At 32.1% G+C, this 16487-nt stretch overlaps 3 protein-coding genes across 10 annotated transcripts in view; 1 reads left to right on the plus strand and 2 right to left on the minus strand.

The window, feature by feature from the left end:
- Positions 1-6654, plus strand: part of LOC100185133 (nck-associated protein 1) — a 17520-nt gene extending 10866 nt beyond the window's left edge. Inside the window, exons 19-27 of one of the 2 annotated variants that reach the window (XM_018816024.2) lie at positions 1128-1221; positions 1803-1951; positions 2084-2181; positions 2501-2594; positions 3415-3497; positions 4128-4208; positions 4534-4623; positions 5083-5307; positions 5940-6654. In XM_018816024.2, coding sequence (XP_018671569.1) covers positions 1128-1221; positions 1803-1951; positions 2084-2181; positions 2501-2594; positions 3415-3497; positions 4128-4208; positions 4534-4623; positions 5083-5307; positions 5940-6182 — 1157 coding nt within the window. In that variant the 3' untranslated portion in view covers positions 6183-6654. Of the gene's footprint in view, positions 1-1127; positions 1222-1802; positions 1952-2083; positions 2182-2500; positions 2595-3053; positions 3148-3414; positions 3498-4127; positions 4209-4533; positions 4624-5082; positions 5308-5939 lie in introns of both variants that reach the window. The other variant, XM_002124922.4, reaches the window with a different exon arrangement.
- LOC100182765 lies at positions 6432-9301 on the minus strand. Its single transcript, XM_002125104.4, has 5 exons — positions 9281-9301; positions 8244-8935; positions 8011-8112; positions 7201-7785; positions 6432-7048 (listed from the first exon to the last, which is right to left on the minus strand). Exons 2-5 carry the CDS (start codon positions 8628-8630, stop codon positions 6980-6982), a joined length of 1143 nt encoding a protein of 380 aa, XP_002125140.1. The 5' UTR covers positions 8631-8935; positions 9281-9301; the 3' UTR covers positions 6432-6979.
- Positions 9302-9344: 43 nt separating this feature from the next.
- Positions 9345-16487, minus strand: part of LOC104266787 (titin-like) — a 37319-nt gene continuing 30176 nt past the window's right edge. For 4 of the 7 annotated variants that reach the window (XM_026838915.1, XM_026838914.1, XM_026838916.1 and 1 more), the window contains 18 exons: positions 16397-16465; positions 15931-16023; positions 15693-15866; positions 15514-15582; positions 15073-15198; positions 14686-14775; positions 14244-14312; positions 13859-13924; positions 13668-13757; positions 13370-13540; positions 13103-13171; positions 12563-12649; positions 12091-12336; positions 11459-11566; positions 10911-10998; positions 10207-10311; positions 9807-9875; positions 9345-9370 (listed from right to left, as the gene is read on the minus strand). In XM_026838915.1, the coding sequence (XP_026694716.1) occupies positions 10292-10311; positions 10911-10998; positions 11459-11566; positions 12091-12336; positions 12563-12649; positions 13103-13171; positions 13370-13540; positions 13668-13757; positions 13859-13924; positions 14244-14312; positions 14686-14775; positions 15073-15198; positions 15514-15582; positions 15693-15866; positions 15931-16023; positions 16397-16465 (1635 nt within the window). In that variant the 3' untranslated portion in view covers positions 9345-9370; positions 9807-9875; positions 10207-10291. The remainder of the gene's footprint in view (positions 9371-9806; positions 9876-10206; positions 10312-10910; positions 10999-11458; positions 11567-12090; positions 12337-12562; positions 12650-13102; positions 13172-13369; positions 13541-13667; positions 13758-13858; positions 13925-14243; positions 14313-14685; positions 14776-15072; positions 15199-15513; positions 15583-15692; positions 15867-15930; positions 16024-16396; positions 16466-16487) is intronic. The other 3 variants (XM_026838913.1, XM_026838917.1, XM_026838919.1) reach the window with 3 other exon arrangements.

A 16487-nucleotide genomic window follows, 5' to 3' on the forward strand; every position in this document is an offset into this window, starting at 1 on the left:
CTATTAAAAGTTTAACTTGATAATAATAAATATAAATGTCCCTTTTTTCCTAAAACAAATATATTTTTAACTGTAAGCGTGTTTTAACAACTGTTGTTTTGTCGCTATATTCTGTCTTTTGGTTTAAAATATTTCTAAATCTTCGCTACCGTAATCAAAGAAACAAATAAAGTTATTATTATTATTATAGATGAATCATATTAATTACATTACACACTGTGTGCTACATATGTTTATGAAATATTTTGCATACGATACCAGTTGTATCAGTGTTTGCTTCAACCCAGTGATTACTTAATTGTTTGAGTTGTCACTTAGACTGTTAAATAAGAAAATAAAATAAAACTTTCCTTTTACAAACTAGACATGAGGTCTGAGGTGTATTGAATATGATATCTGTGTTATTCGTTGCCCCGCCATACGAGAATAAAAAAGTAATTTATTCCTACATTAATTTATTCACCTTTTTAAAATTTTATGCTATCTTTCACAAAATATGTGTTTAAGAAAAAATTATCCATTTTCTTAGTATGTTAGAAATACACTGCATTGTAGCATATGTACATTCATGTTTCTACTGTGACATAACTAAGTAATACAATGGGATGCCACAACACAAAATTTCACACGATGCTGTTGTGTTTCCTGTATAGTTTGCACGTATGTTACAAACCTATACGTGATGATAATCCATTAATCCATCTACATTCATTATGTTTCCGTGTCATGGCTTAAACACTTTCGCTAAATTTTAAAATCACAGCTTTTAAATATTTATTCCAAAAAAAACACTAAAAATCTTGCAAAGTATGTAAAATTTATATAAGTATGAATGAAAACATTTATTTAAATAAATTGTAAATTTAATTTTTTTACCACCTCATTGAAATTTAAGTTAAATATAAATGCTTACCAAATTCAATGTATCTTTCAGTTTTCAACATTTTAACTTTAATTCATCGTACCTCAAATTTTTTTCTTGTTAAAATTTTAAATCACAGGTTTTCATTATTATTTACCAAAAAATTCTTAAAATCTTACAAAATGTGTAAACTATTCTAGATATGAATAAAAAGAATATATTTTAATATTTTAAAAATCTAAAAAATGTATTATTTTTTCAACAGATGTTACTCGAATATTCAACAGTGTATTGCTGCAACAAAGTCAGATGGTTGACAGCCATGGTGAAACAACCATCACTACATTGTATACGCAATGGTAAGTTTATATTAAGTTATCAAAGAAATGAAGTGAATGTCAATACCTCGAACTTTACTTTAAGGGAATGATTACGTGTAAGGATATTCAGTATTGTTTTGGTTTTAGTGTATATATTATAAAAGGGTTATATAATAATCCTTTTTCTCACCTTTTCTGCTTTTCGCTTGTTGTAACTGTTGCGTTTCATTCCCTGATGAAGTATCGCCGTATGGCAGACGAACTGTTGGAAATACACTATACGTTTTTATACCAGATGAGCCACTGATATATTGTTTGTACTATGCCTGGTAGCAGAAGTAACAGAATGATTATATAATATAGTGTATATATATATATATATAATAGTCTATACTACTAAATAAATAAGGTTGATTAAAAATCAAGTATATTTAATTAGTGGAATATATTTGATTAAGTATATATCTTGTATGTTTCATTCAATTAAGTATGTATATGTATATGTCTGTGTGTTTTCAAATTATTGAAATATCCCCTTAATTTGTGGTTGGCAGCCAAAGTGTTAAAAATGTTACTAACAACATACCAGTGTTTCCAATTTAAATTTCCGACTCACCCAGGTACCTTGAAGTGATGTTGCGACAAGTTAGTGGGGGCAGTACTGTTTTCTCGGAGATGCGTCGACATTTTGTTAAGGTGCCAAATTATGCTGACTCATCATCTAGCAACCAACCAATCATAAACGCCGAGGAGTATTCAAATATCAACGGTAAGCAATAACTTCAGTGTTGCCAGATTTTCTAAAAAATTAAAAAAAATATTGTACACTGGGCACATAATTTCCAAAATTTATCAAAATTTTTTTCATTTTTCGTTTTTTTTTAATGAATTTTTTCAACAGAATTGAAAGCACTTGCCCAGATTATTGGACCTTATGGGATGAAGTTTCTGAATGAAAGTTTGGTGTGGCATATTGCTAGTCAGATCACTGAACTTAAGGTAAGAGAGAAACATTTCTATTATTATTAAATGGTGTTTTATTTTATGTAAAATTATTTTTAAGCAATGACAGTTTAAATGTCTATGAATTCCTCTGGAGTGACTTGTTAAATAAAAGTCTTCTTTTTTTGTTCTTTTTTGTCTTTAATTTCTAACTTTTGGGTAATTTTGAAATAAAAAATAGTCAAAGTCAGTAAAAAGCCATGAAAAACAATTTTTTGCAATAAGAAAAAACTATTTTTTTAACATTTAAGAACTAAACTTGTAAAAGTAAATTGATTCCCTGAATAATTTGCGAGTATTTGTCACTGCTGAATAGCGAATCACGATCCAAAACATGAAATTGGTCACCGCGCTTCGCACCAGTATCCACAAACCTGATGCAATGATGGAACTTATTTCCAACCTTGATGGTATCAATGCATCTTACAAACGCCTGGCTTATATTTAGTTATAACTAACTAACATATAAAGCATCGCAAACTAATTGCACATTGGTCCTCCTGAAGAAATCTAGGCACCTTTAAAGGTGATATTGGTTTATGGATGAGTTAATTCCAGGTCCTCTGGCATGCCTGTAGCACCTCACTAAATTTAACACCGAAAAAAAAATGTTGTTCAAAAAATAGTTTTTGGCCATTTTGCATAAAACAACTGCAAAAATAATATTTTGGGTATTTTGCATAAAATTAAGGCAAAAATATTACTTTGGCTTTTTTGCATAAAATAACATTTTGGCCCTTTGCATAAAATAACTGAAAAAATAGGGAAAACTAATAGAATGTTTATACATCGTATGCTGCATTATATAACATAACCATGCTTTGCACTAATTCAACCACATTGTGGATATTTTGCATCCGTTCGTGTAGAAATCAGTGGTGGACAACATGGACACACTAACAGGGCTGCGGACTAACTTTGATAAGCCTGAACAGATGGCTATGCTTTACAGGAAGCTGGAGGGTAATGCCTGCACATGCACTAAATGCTATCTTTAATTTTGCAAAAATAATTTCATTTTGGGGATACTGTATTATTTTAAATTTGGTAATAAAATTTATAATTTTTTTTGTCTAAAGGCTAAGTTCAAATTTTAAGTATTTTAATTTGGAAGTATTAGTTTAAATTTGGTAACTTTTTAATTAGAACTATAAATGAAATACTGTCAAAAAATGACAGATTTTTCCCATGTTTACGTTTTTCAATTTGATTCACGTACATATACCACAGGTGTGGAAAACTTCTTGCTCCGAATGACGATCATTGGCGTCATTTTCTCGTTCCGTGATGTTGCTCAAGAAGCATTGAACGATGTAACTAAAACTAAATAAATACTTCACAAAAAATATATTTTACAAAAAAACTTTAAAACATATTTTACAAAAAAAACATCAACACATGATTGAATCTCAAATACCAGTTATGTTAGACATTATAGGCAACTATTTTTTTGGAAATCCAGGGTGGTTTTTAGACCATTGATATCCCCAAGTTATTACTTATAATTCGTAGGTTACTAGTAATTGGCATGTTACTTTGTTTAACAGTAATATTCCCATAGTGTATGTGTGGGATTCTAAGCCATACCCATGTTAGTCACATATATTATGCATACGAACTGAATAAAAAATTCAAAGTTAAATGAAGTAGGAACTTTTTTTGTATTTTTACCTGTGCTGACATTGAAACAATATAGTAAGATGGGGAAAGATGAGACACCTTTTCATTCTATTTTCTCGTCACATTTGGTAGTAAACAAAGAACATTTGAAAAATTATAAAACAGCATCTTCACAACTTCCATAGACCTTTGTTAATTGTTTAAAACACAATCAGGATATTTGGATATTATGTGCTAAACGTGTCCCGTCTTTCCCTACCCTACTATATAATACTGTGGTATCAAACTACCAATAACTTATAACACACACACATACTTACCAGGTGTTACAACATCGTATTCCATTCCTTCTCGCTTCTATTGCTGATTTCAAGGAACACATACCAAAGGAAACTGATATTAAGGTATCAGATGTGGGGATTTTACTGCATATAATATTTATTGTTAAAATTTAAATTTGGTGAAACTTTTTGAAAGGAAGGGGGCGTTTAACTGCCAATCAATTTTTTGTTCTTATATTAATATTTGTTTGGTAATTGGATTAAAAATACAGTTTCAGTGACTTTTTTGGTCAATTAAGCTTCGAATATTTTTATTCCAAGGTACATCAATCAAGGTGTAAAAAGGGCATTTTTTCGTAAAAAAGTTTATCTGTCACTGGTTACAAGTTGAAACCCAACTAATTCATTAAATATTCCTACATTTAATTTAATATAATATATTGACCAGGTGACAATAAACATAAACGAGCTTGCATCAGCTGCAGGGATTCCATGTGAGATCGATCCAACATTGTGTGCAGCTCTATCTGCACAGAAGGTACTTTCATTCAAAGTTTTTATTTTTTTTAATGATGTTGAAGGCATTTTATGACCATTTCACACTTGTCACAAACATTTATTGTTTTTTCTGATATTTTCAAGTCTGTGACGCACATTTTTTTAATTATGTTGAAGGCATTTTATGACCATTTCACACTTGTTACAAACATTTATTGTTTTTCCTGATATATATTTAAGGCTGTGACGCACATTAATCCTGATTTTCATGTCTCCAAGACATTACTGCATTATAAAAATTCACCCACATAAAAAGATTTGCTTTAATAGGCATACTAACGAAAAAAAATCTTACTCGATTTTTTCAAAAGCTATTTCATATTTTGAAACATAGGTGTTACCTAATCATCACATTTGAGCATCTCTATCCAGATAAAAAATGTCATTTTTCATCTGTGAAAAAAAACAAAAAAAAACTTTTAACTTTCCGCACCAACAGATTGAGAATCCTGACGAGGAATACAAAGTAGCTTGTTTGTTGATGGTGTTTCTTGCTGTGGACATTCCTGTTCTCGCTCGTAACGAGAGATCGGTTTTCCTCCCCGAGCTCGTTGCCCACGGTAACAACTGCCATTGTTTGGCGCGTGCAGTGAACCACGTAGCTGCTGCGCTCTTCACGGTTCATCGAGGAACCGTGGAAGATCGACTCAAGGAGTTTCTTGCTGTAAGTTTTTATTTTTTATATTTTGTTAAAAAAAAATTTATTTCATTAAGAAATGATTCAAGGGTTATGGTTGCCTTGAAATATTTTATTTATGTAATATTCCAATTTATTTACCAATCAGTTTATGCACGCGATCGCAACACTAAGGGAAACTGTATGTCACTTAAAAATACAACGTTCATGCAAAACATAAACATCATGAAATATAAAATAGATAAGCACTTTAAGAACACATTATTACAGTTACTATCCTATTTGTGAACGTGGCATATTAATTTTAGGATGAATGTTTTATTTCATAAAACAACCTTTACTCTATAATCACTACCAGGGGCAAAATTCTATGTATGTAATACTCTGTGTTAAAAAAACGGCACCATACGAGGTTGTATTATTACATTATGTTACTGTCAAAAACAGTGTTTCCCAAGTTTTGTGACATATTAGTTTCTTATTTTCTGTCCAGTCATTCCTTTAATAAAAAATAAATGTTGGGTAACACTGGCCTAGGACTGCAAAATAAATATTGGGCAACACTAAGCCAGATCAAACCTCAGCAAGGCATCTCATAAATAAAATGACGAGATAAATTTTCCTGAACTTCTCCTAACTCTTCTTGTCTTCTTCTTCAGCTTGCATCATCAAGTCTCCTCAAGTTGGGACAGGAGACGGACAAAGTGAGCACGAGGAGCAGGGAGTCGGTTTATCTCCTCCTTGAGAGGATCATCCACTTCTCTCCCTTCCTCACCATGGACCTCCTCGAGTCTTGCTTTCCGTATGTTTTGCTGCGAAACTCGTACCACGCTGTCCGTCGCAACCAACCAGCCATGACTGGGCTTTCAAGAAACGAATCAATATCTGCGACCGTCGCATAAATCAGCACAACTAAACTTTTGCTACTACTTTTGAAATCGAATATTCAAATTTGAGCACAACTAAACTTTCTGTACTACTTTGGAATTAAAAATTCAAATTTGACTGTTTTTGTTAAAATATGAGACCTACTTTAAATTTTGTCTTACCACAGTAATAGTAAAAAAGTAAATATAAATTATGGTTTAGGACGATCTGAAAAGCTTTGTCATGTATTCCATGTTATATTATGTGTATCTGCTAATTTTTGCGTTGTATCAAAATCAAGTGAACTTAAATATGCTGCTTATAATCGTGTTCATATTTGCAGCTAACCCAGATAACTTAACGTGTTGTTTCATGTTTTATTTCTCGCACTTGTTCTCTGTAAATCGTTGTTTACATATTTTCTGCTGAATATTAAAAATTCTTCTCCAGTTGAAATTATAATCATTCTTTCAGTAATCACTTATGTGGGGAATAAAAAAAACAACATAAAATTTGATTTTTACATTTACACGAATATGTTTGCGTAACGTATTCTTTGTTGTGTCTGTGTGTGCATTGAGTTGCATCTAGCGGACATCCCGGTTTTGCAGAGTCTGGAAGCCGAATAACCTTAGTTTTTCACTTTTTCTCGGTCGTTATACTTTGGACACGCTAGCGGGCGATATGTTGTAACCCGTAGCCTAGATAACCGAAAAGAATAAAAGGCCTAATTGTGACTAGGTTATTCAGTAACAAGAAGACAATTTTTTCATTTTATTTTTATTTATAAAAAGGAAGAAAATATAAACACAAGTCAGCAGTATTTTGACATTTAGTGAGATGACAATTCCTCTCGAACTGCTTCTTGTTTAACGAAGCCCACGGCAGTTTTCTGAAATTCCTGAAAAGAATAAGTAAAGTTAACAAGAAGTTTGGTGGATTTTGCGTAAAAAATTACTAATCTATTCAATTTTTATAAACTTAACACAAAAATTACCATCTAACTGAATGTGGTAATAAAAAGTCAAATTAAGTTACCCAAAATATTCTTACCGTTTTAAATCTTTTTTTCAGTCGCTCAAAGGCATTCTGAGTTGTTTGATTAAAAATAGATTGAGAGCCGAATGTATTACTGCTGGATGAACTGTCTACAGAATACACTGTGTCTCTAATAATGTTTTCCCTTGACACTGGCTGCACTATATCTCTCCTACTTTGAGATCTATCCTCAGCGTGCCATGTATCTTTTCTACTACAACTCCTGGCCTCAGGGTGTATTATATCTCTCCTATCTGGAGATCGACTCTCATAATGCCATTTTTCTCTTCTGCTGGATGATTTATCCTCAGGGTAACCTATATTTATCGTGCATACAGATCCATCTCCGTAATGCCTTGCGTCTCTTTTACTATTTCCCCTGACCTCTGGATGCATTGTATCTCTCCTATTAGGAGATCTGTCCATAGGATACCATGCATCTCTTCTACTTGAGCACCTCTCATATTCCCTTGTATCTCTCCTACTATTTTTCCTGGTCTCCGGATGCATAACATCGTTTCTGCTTGGAGAACTGTCGTCAGAGTGCCATGCATCTCTTCTACAAAAGAATCTATTCTCATGGTGTGTGTTTCTGTAATCCTGAAACACAACATCCATTTTTATTTTAAATTTTAATTAAAAATGGGAATTCAGTCCTAAAAACAATCACCCATGAATTTATAACAACTTTTGATTAAAAACATGAAACCAGTCCTAAAAAAAACACTTACAAAGTTACATACTAATTCGTTTAAGCAGGCATGAGGTGTATGAAGTGTACCACCTTGCAAGAAAAAAATGTAACATTTAATTCAATCTAATTACCAATTTTGTTGAACGAGAAGTTTCCATCGATCGATTTCTGTCAAGTTTGAGGTCGTTGACGTCGACAACCAACTCTGCAAGTAATGCTGCGTAATCGGGACCCTGGATATAAAATTGACAAATTAAACTAATTTTCATCATTTTTGTGCCTTAAATGAGGAAAATTATTAAAAGTAATTTTTATCACTTTTGTGCCTCAGACAAGGTAAAATTATGGAGGTCCAAATTTTTACCTGGCAGTTGCATGTTTGTCCTGCACAATTTTGATTGACAGTTGGATTAATTGGACGATCGCCAGCATCATCCAGTGGATTGATGTGATTAGATGGAAATGGGTGGTTTGGCTTGCAGATCACAGCGACTGGTTCCACCCAGCGTGCTGGGGTCAATGCTGCTGGCTCTGGGTATTGTGTAGATGCTTCAGCAGTTCTAGAAGCAACCAACGTTGGTCCTGTACGTTGCGGTGAAGCGACAACAACTTGTGATGGGGCTCGGAGACTCACTGCATTTGATGTTTGTGTCTGTGTACCAACTTCGCTTTCCAAGGACTGTGATAAAATTAAAAACGTTTTTTTAACCCAAACTAACTCTCTGTGGTGCCTGACAAGCTCACTAGACATAACTGAAACAATTCTAAACTAAATCTTCACCTGTCCAACTTGTACACCAACACTGCATTTCTGTGTTCTCTCTGCCTGGAAATAATAACAACTTGATTATGACAAAACAATTACAACTGTGACATGAAAAAGTCAGTGTTATGATATGGTAGTTACATAAACAAACTATTAACCCTGACTACAACAATAATCTAATAATCTCCAAACAGTTGAACATTATTTCTTACTTTTCTGTATTGTCTGTATCTTCTTACAATGGATGCCGTGCTTGCATCTGTCTCACTTTCACTTGAATTACAATTCATCTGCAAACAAATTTTTTAGCAAAAAAATTATACACTAAACTAACATAGTGAATCAGCAACACTCAACATATGGAATTAACATATAATAATAATAACTTTATTTGTCTCTTCAATTAGGTAGCAAAGATTTAGAAATATTTTAAACGAAAAGACAGGATATAGTGACAAAACAACAGATGTAAAAACACGCTTACAGTTAAAAACATATTTAAATTTAATTGGAAGAAAATAAGCGTGGTCGCTACACCTAGCAGACAAACAAGCCATTTATGTTTAATTATTATTAAGTTAAAATGATATGATATTTTTGTTTGTGGTCATAAGTAGTAAACAATAAATTCTAACCTTCGATTTTGGTGGCACTGGTTTAAATCTTCGTCTCGGAGAGTTTGTTCTGCTAATAGGAGCAGCTAACTTTTCAGCGAAAATTTGTCTCTGAAAATAAAACTTTTCATTAATATTTATGTTTGTTGGGAAAGAAATTGTAAAATTGTAGACATGAATGACACATGTTATTTATTGAATGAATGTTTTGCTTTATTCCTGCGTGGCCGAAAATCCACAGTCGTTATAACACAGGTGTTCATACACCTCCTGCCAGCTTACCAGTTACTATGTACGTTACTTTGTGGGTGATTATTTTTTTGAGGATTCTTTTGTTTTTTTTATGTATGGCTGATAATTTGAACATCTTATTAGTGACCACTAGGTTGGAGCAATTGCCGTTAACTATCCTGCCCAAGGACATAAACGGTTACAATGGTACCAGCGACAAGTCTTGAACCCATTACCTCTGGGCCAAATGCAGGCACGCTAATTATTGTACCAGGGCCTATGACCCTGTTTAAACATAGAAATCACATCTACGTACCTCATAGAATCTTTTTGCATCAAGAATCTCTTTTTTTAATGCCATCAAATCAGACATATTCATTTCAATCTAAAAAAAAAACATTTTTTTAACAAATGTTAAGTAAATTAAAACATTGGGAAAACTTATAAAACACATCAGTACATTTTGTGTGGTTTTATCATATTTTCGCTCGAAATTTGTGTAACTCGTGAGTGGGAGCTGGGTTGGAGCAATTATTGTTCATTTGCCCAAAAACACACCTACCCAAATTGATAGCAGCATCAAGCTTTGAACCTAGCATGTTCTGGTAACAAAAAAACTCCTAACAATTGCGTCACAGTGCTCTTGCTACCATGGATATTTTCCTCCATAAAATCAATCTCACAAAAAATAGTGGAAAATAAAAGTTGATAATCACCTTGCTTGACTCAGATCTGTCCATACTTTTCATACAAGTTTCTTCATATTCTGATGGTACAGTCGTTCTATCTGAATCGGAACCATCAGAGTCTGTTGCTGGTACCTGTAGCAAAAAAAAGGAAAAAAGATTTATTTTCACGTCAGATGTAATTTCTGTAACTTGCTTTATCCTGGCCAGAAAACGACAGTTGTTATAACACACCTGTTCTGTTTCATACACCTTGTGTCAGCTTACGAGTTACCATGTATATTACTTTGGGAAACTGTATTTTATGTATTACTGACAATTTGAACAACCCATTAGTAACCACTGGGTTGGAGCAATTACCGTTAGGTGTCCGGCCCAAAGACACATACGCCCACAATGGTAGCAGCGACGAGCCTTGAACCCATAACCTCTTGGTTAGAGGCAGGAGCGCTAACCACTTAGCTACTACCAGATAAATATTGTATATTATTATGTTTACCGTATAACATGTGAGTTTTTTAAACAAGATATAAGCAACTCATTTTAAGATGTAATTACTATTCACTATAAAGAATGTACTAAAAGTTGGAGTATGCCATTCGTTTAAAACTTTCATTTTAGATTGTAACAACCACAACACTACACAAACTAAGCAATCAATATATTTTATCATAAACAAATGTCATCATCTATTAAATTTGTCAAGTCATGTTTTATGATTCAGCATTTCTCACCTCTCTCTTTGAAGAAATTTTTGCATTTTTTGGGGAAGATTTTTGAATAATTTCCCAATTCCTCAGCAGAACTGCTCACTTTGAGTTTCTGTTAATTATTTAATAGTTATTTGAAGTCAAATAACATAAATTAAAAATTAGTTGTCACAATTTCACTACAATGACATGTAAAAGCTATTTTGACTTAAAATTACTAATAGCCCAGTCCCCCAATTGTACAGGTCTTGTCTTTACACACTTTTGTTTCTATTAGAAGTTTAACTTGATAATAATTAAACATAAATGGCTTGTTTGTCTGCTAGGTGTAGCGACCACGCTTGTTTGTTTTAATTAAATGTAAATATGTTTTTTAAACTGTAAGCGCGTTTTAACAACAGTTGTTTTTTCGATATATCTTGTCTTTTTTTAAAAATATTTTTTAATCTTTGCTACTGTAATCGTAGAGAACATTACATTATTATCATAATTTTATACATTATATCATGCAGGCTATATTAAACACAACAGCAAAGCCAATATTTTTTTCCAATTTAGTTGCTTCAACCTACATTGTTAGATTTTTGCTTTTGTGGCAAAACTTTTTCGACACTTGCTCGTTTGTTAACTCGTGCCATCGGAAGTTGGGATTTAATCTCAGGTTGGAGTGACATAGGTGACTGTGGGTTGGGGTGGAAAGTTTCGGGATTAAAATTACTTACATTTACAAACATATATAAATGTTCTTTGTTTACTACTAAATAGGACGATAAAATGGAATGAAAAGGTGTTTCTTTTTCCCCCACCCTACTATATTATAATATATAAATATGATTTTTAAAAATATATATTGTTGGGCCATCACTAAATTTATATATTTTTTACCAAGTGAAATTAATTATGTTAAGTTTCTATTGCTGGTTGCCACCATATCATCTTATCCTTAACATTTCCAAGTTTTATATACATATAGATATATTGATAAAGATATATATATATATATATATATATATTGGTGGGGCCTTGCCAATACATATATAGGCTCTATTAAAGGAAACTATACTAATATTCTGTTGCTAGTTGCTACTATATCATATTATCCTGGTTATGACTGATGCCATTGCCGCAACTGGAAAAAAAAACTTTGGTTTAAATAAAATGAATGCTTTTGTGCAGTTTTTGGTAATTATAACAAGTTTTTTACCTTGGATTTTGGAATGAAAAGTTCACTTTCTGTTTCCGATTCTGTCTCTGCTTCTCGTGCTAAATTATTCTGAGGGTTTCTAACATGTTGTCTCTGCACAGCTTGATAAATGCTTTGCCTCTTCTGTGCTATGGAATGATGGCTGATGTTTTTCTGCACTGGAAGTTTTTCTTCAACTTCTGATTGACTTTCCTCGGTGGAAGTCGCTGTTTTAGTGCAAGGTGGAGATGCTACTACTGCCATCTTCTATGTTGGAAAACAATAATAATTTTATTTGACTCTTCGATTACGGAGATTTAAAAATATTTTAATAAAAAAGACAGAATATAGCGATAACAGTTGTTAAAACATGCTTACGGTTAAAACATATTTACATTTGATTGGAAAAAAATAGGCATGGTCGCTACACCTATTATTAGGTTTTAAAAATCTAAACTTCATAATGTTCACTGAAATGTTATTAATATCTTACCTTTTGTGGAGAAATCTTCTGCACAGATTTCTTTGTCTCTGGTTCTGAATCCATTTGACATGAAGTCCTGAGTTCAGATTTCTTTTCCTAGGTCAGACAATATAATTATGTTTCAAAAGTAAAATATCATTTATTTATAATTATAACAAGGTAATGTGTCAACTTTGGCTTAAAATTCAGGTCCTTTTGGCATTCCTGGTCTTACCCATACAGAATAGATCAGTGTTTCTTAAACTTTTTTGTATGCTTTACCCTTTTAACAAAGATGCTGATCAGATTTACCCCCAACATGTAATATGGTGCTTATTTATTAAAAAGCGAAAACAACTAATTACATCAGTTAAACTGATGTGGAATTCAATTGTAGTTAATTTACTCTCTAAATACTAGGAATTTACCCCAAGGGGTAAATTTACCCCGGTTTAAGAAACGACAGAATAGATAATATACCAAATAATGAACAAATTGCTATTTCATAAACTTCAATATTTTTAAATGAAAAGGAAGGGTAATAAAATATATTATTCTCACACATCTTACCTTCACTTGAGGAACTAAATGTTCACTTTCAGCTTCAGTTGCTGTGAGTGATTCACTTGATGTTGATTTCTTTAAATAAAGTTGACAATAAATAGTAAAGATCTGGTGCTACCAAAACAGAACAGACAAAAAATTCCAACTAATTGTTGTAGAGATTTTTTGACTAAATGGCATCATCAGTCTATTATTTGAATACAAAACAGTAAAGAACTTTACATTAAATGCCTATTTCATATTTCTTAGTTGTTTATAAGTAAAATCACATACTTGTACAATGTTTATTTTCCCCTGCACAGCTTGATAAATGCTTTGCCTCTTCTGTGCTATGGAATGATGGCTGATGTTTTTCTGCACTGGAAGTTTTTCTTCAACTTCTGATTGACTTTCCTCGGGAGAAGTCGCTGTTTTAGTGCAAGGTGGAGATGCTTCTACTGCCATCTGTGTTAGTGAAAAAAAAAATTAAAATTACTGATTTATTATTTCAAATATTTATTGAAAATTTTGCAAATTTTGCATTTTTAACTAATTTTGAAATGTTAAATTTTACTAAATGCCATAAACCTACCTTTGGCAAAGAAACTTTCTGTACAGATTCATCTGTCTCTGGTTCTGAATCAATTTGAGAAGGAGATCTATTATCGATTGCGTTACTTTTCTGTGAATAAATTCAAGATTGAGTATTAACCCTGAAAACACTCACAATCAAGTAAGTATGTAACTCATATAACATTTATATTATCTTAAAGTTGGACTCACTTTAAGAGACAAGGAGTTTAAATGAGAAGTCTTTTCTGAATCCTCCCTCTCATACAAATTCTCCTGCTTTTGAAAAAAGGGAAAATTTAATCAACTTAGATTAACTAATATTATGTTGATTACATGGATAATAATTAAACATAAATAGCTTGTTTGTCTGCTAGGTGTAGCCACCACGCTTTTTTGTTCAAATAAATGTAAAATTTTTTTTTTGGAGCATGTTTTAACAACTGTTGTTTTGTCGCTATATCCTGTCTTTTCGTTTTAAATATTTCTAAATTTTTGCTACCGTAATCAAAGAGACAAATAAAATTATTATTGTTAATATATTATTGATTATAAATAAGGAATAGTAAAAATATATATTTATTTTCACACATGTTACCTTTATTTGAGGAACTGAATGTTCATCTTCTGCTTCAGTTGCAGTGAGTGGTTCACTTGATGATGCCACCTTCAAAAAGAAATGAAGAATTATTTAATCTATAAACAAATACAACAGAACAACTATACTAATTTTATGGTATAATAAAAATAATAACTTTATTTGTCTCTTCAATACGGTAGCGAAAATTTGCAAATATTTAAAACGAAAAGACAGGATATAGGGACAAAACAACAGTTGTTAAAACACGCTTACAGTTAAAAACATATTTACATTTAATTGGAAGAAAATACGTGGTGGCCACACCTAGCAGACAAAAAACCATTTATGTTTAATTATTATCAAGTTAGTATATTAAATCAACATAACATTAGTTATAGTGAGGATCAGTAGTAGAATACATGCATAAAGTTAAAAGTCAAGTCTGTGGGATTATACTTACATAGATCACTTTTAATTGTAACTTTGTTTCAGAAACTGAATGTTCACTTTCAGCTTCAGTTGCAGTGAGTGGTTTATTGGACGCACCATCCTTAAAAAATATACAAGTTATTAGTGATGACAAAAGTTAATTCAAGCAATTTGAAGAAATGTAACTTGCTTTGTCCTCGCGTGGCCTGAAAACGAAGGTCCTTGTAACACAGGTGTTTATAAACCTCGTGCCAGCTTACCAGTTATCATGTATGTTACTTTGTGGGTGATTAGTTTAAGGCGATTTTTTTCATTTTTTTATGTATAGCTGATATATTTCGGAGAAAAACAATTCAGACAACTCATTAGTGACCACTGCGTTAGAGTAATTGCCGTAAATAAATAAAAATTCACTTACATAAATCACTTTAAAGTCAGGTTCCGAGAACTTTGGTTCTGAATATTTTTCTTCAACTTCTGATTGACTTTCCTCGGTGGAAGTCGCTGTTTTAGTGCAAGGTGGAGATGCTACTACTGCCATCTGCTGTGTTGAGAAATATTGATTTATAAAAAATTCTAAACATCATTTTTCTATTGAGTATGACCAGTAAGCAAGCATCAGGTGTATGAGACAAGACACCTATGTTATAACTAGTGAAGTGGCCACAGCATACAAAGAAAAAAAGAATATTTTTTTAAAAAAAGATACATATTCAACGTATCATCATACTTATGACTCACTCTTCTGCTTTCAAAAAAAAGTTAAAATAAACGTTTAACCCAAACTTAATCATATTGCATAAGTTTTAGTGGCGTTAAGCCATAGGTGAATATATACATTTATTCTCACACATGTTACCTTCATTTGAGGAACTGAATGTTCACTTTCAGCTTCAGTTGCAGTGAGTGATTTATTGGACGCACCATCCTTAAAAAAGATATACAAGTTACTAGTGATAACAAAAGTTAATTCAAGCAATTTCTAGATAACCTGATGTACTAATTATACAACTTAATAAAACAATCAAAATCACTCACATAAATCACTTTAAAGTCAGGTTCCGAAAACTTTGGTTCTGAATATTTTTCTTCAACTTCTGATTGACTTTCCTCGAGGGAGGTCACTGTTTTGGTGCAAGGTGGAGATGCTGCTACTGCCATCTGTGTTTCAATGTTACTCTCCATATTAACAGGTGACAACACTGGTAGTTTCTGTGTTATAAACATAAAGTAATTAATTTGAACACAAGCCACTTATAAACCACAAATTATTTACTTTTTGTGACTTTGGTTTCTTTATCTTCTTTTGCTTTTTATTTTCTGATTTTTTGTCTTGTTTCTTTTTTGGAACATCTTGTTTAATGCTCTCCTGCGTTGAAAACTAAGTTTAAAATACAAACGACTAAATTTGTTTCAAAACTTTTTTTCTTCAAGATATTTCCATGTATTAACATGTGGAGCATATGAAAAGTATTTTAAGGTCAATAGATCTGAGTACCTGACGTACTATTCTTAATACTGTGGGGCAAGATAGGACACCTTTAGCACATAATATTAAAATAGCCTAATCGTGTTTTAAACACAGCGGTCTATGGAAGTCGTAAGAATACGGTTTTATATTTCTTTAAATGTTCTTTGTTTACTACTAAATGGAACGAGAAAATAGAATAAAAAGGTTAATATGAAAGTAATAGATTATTTGAACAAATGTATAAACGTATGATGTGATAACAAACACTCACTTCTTCCGTTGAAGAATATCCATTTCTTGACAGCGGACTTTCTCTCAGATTCAAGCTTTCTTTGCTTGACTAAAAAAATTTTTTTTTTAAT

Source organism: Ciona intestinalis, unplaced genomic scaffold, assembly GCF_000224145.3.
Source record: "Ciona intestinalis unplaced genomic scaffold, KH HT000125.1, whole genome shotgun sequence".
Lineage (NCBI taxonomy): Eukaryota > Metazoa > Chordata > Ascidiacea > Phlebobranchia > Cionidae > Ciona > Ciona intestinalis.

What these genes read in the sequence shown, in the direction of transcription:
- LOC100182765 (XM_002125104.4), bottom strand. Translation starts at nt 8,630, where the DNA reads ATGTCTAGTGAGCTTGTCAGGCACCACAGAGAGTTAGTTTGGGTTAAA. An exon ending in GACAAACATGCAACTGCCAG is followed by an intron (nt 8,113 to 8,243) that starts GTAAAAATTTGG and finishes TTTTATATCCAG; the next exon opens with GGTCCCGATTACGCAGCATT. An exon ending in CTTCTCGTTCAACAAAATTG is followed by an intron (nt 7,786 to 8,010) that starts GTAATTAGATTG and finishes GTTGTGTTTCAG; the next exon opens with GATTACAGAAACACACACCA.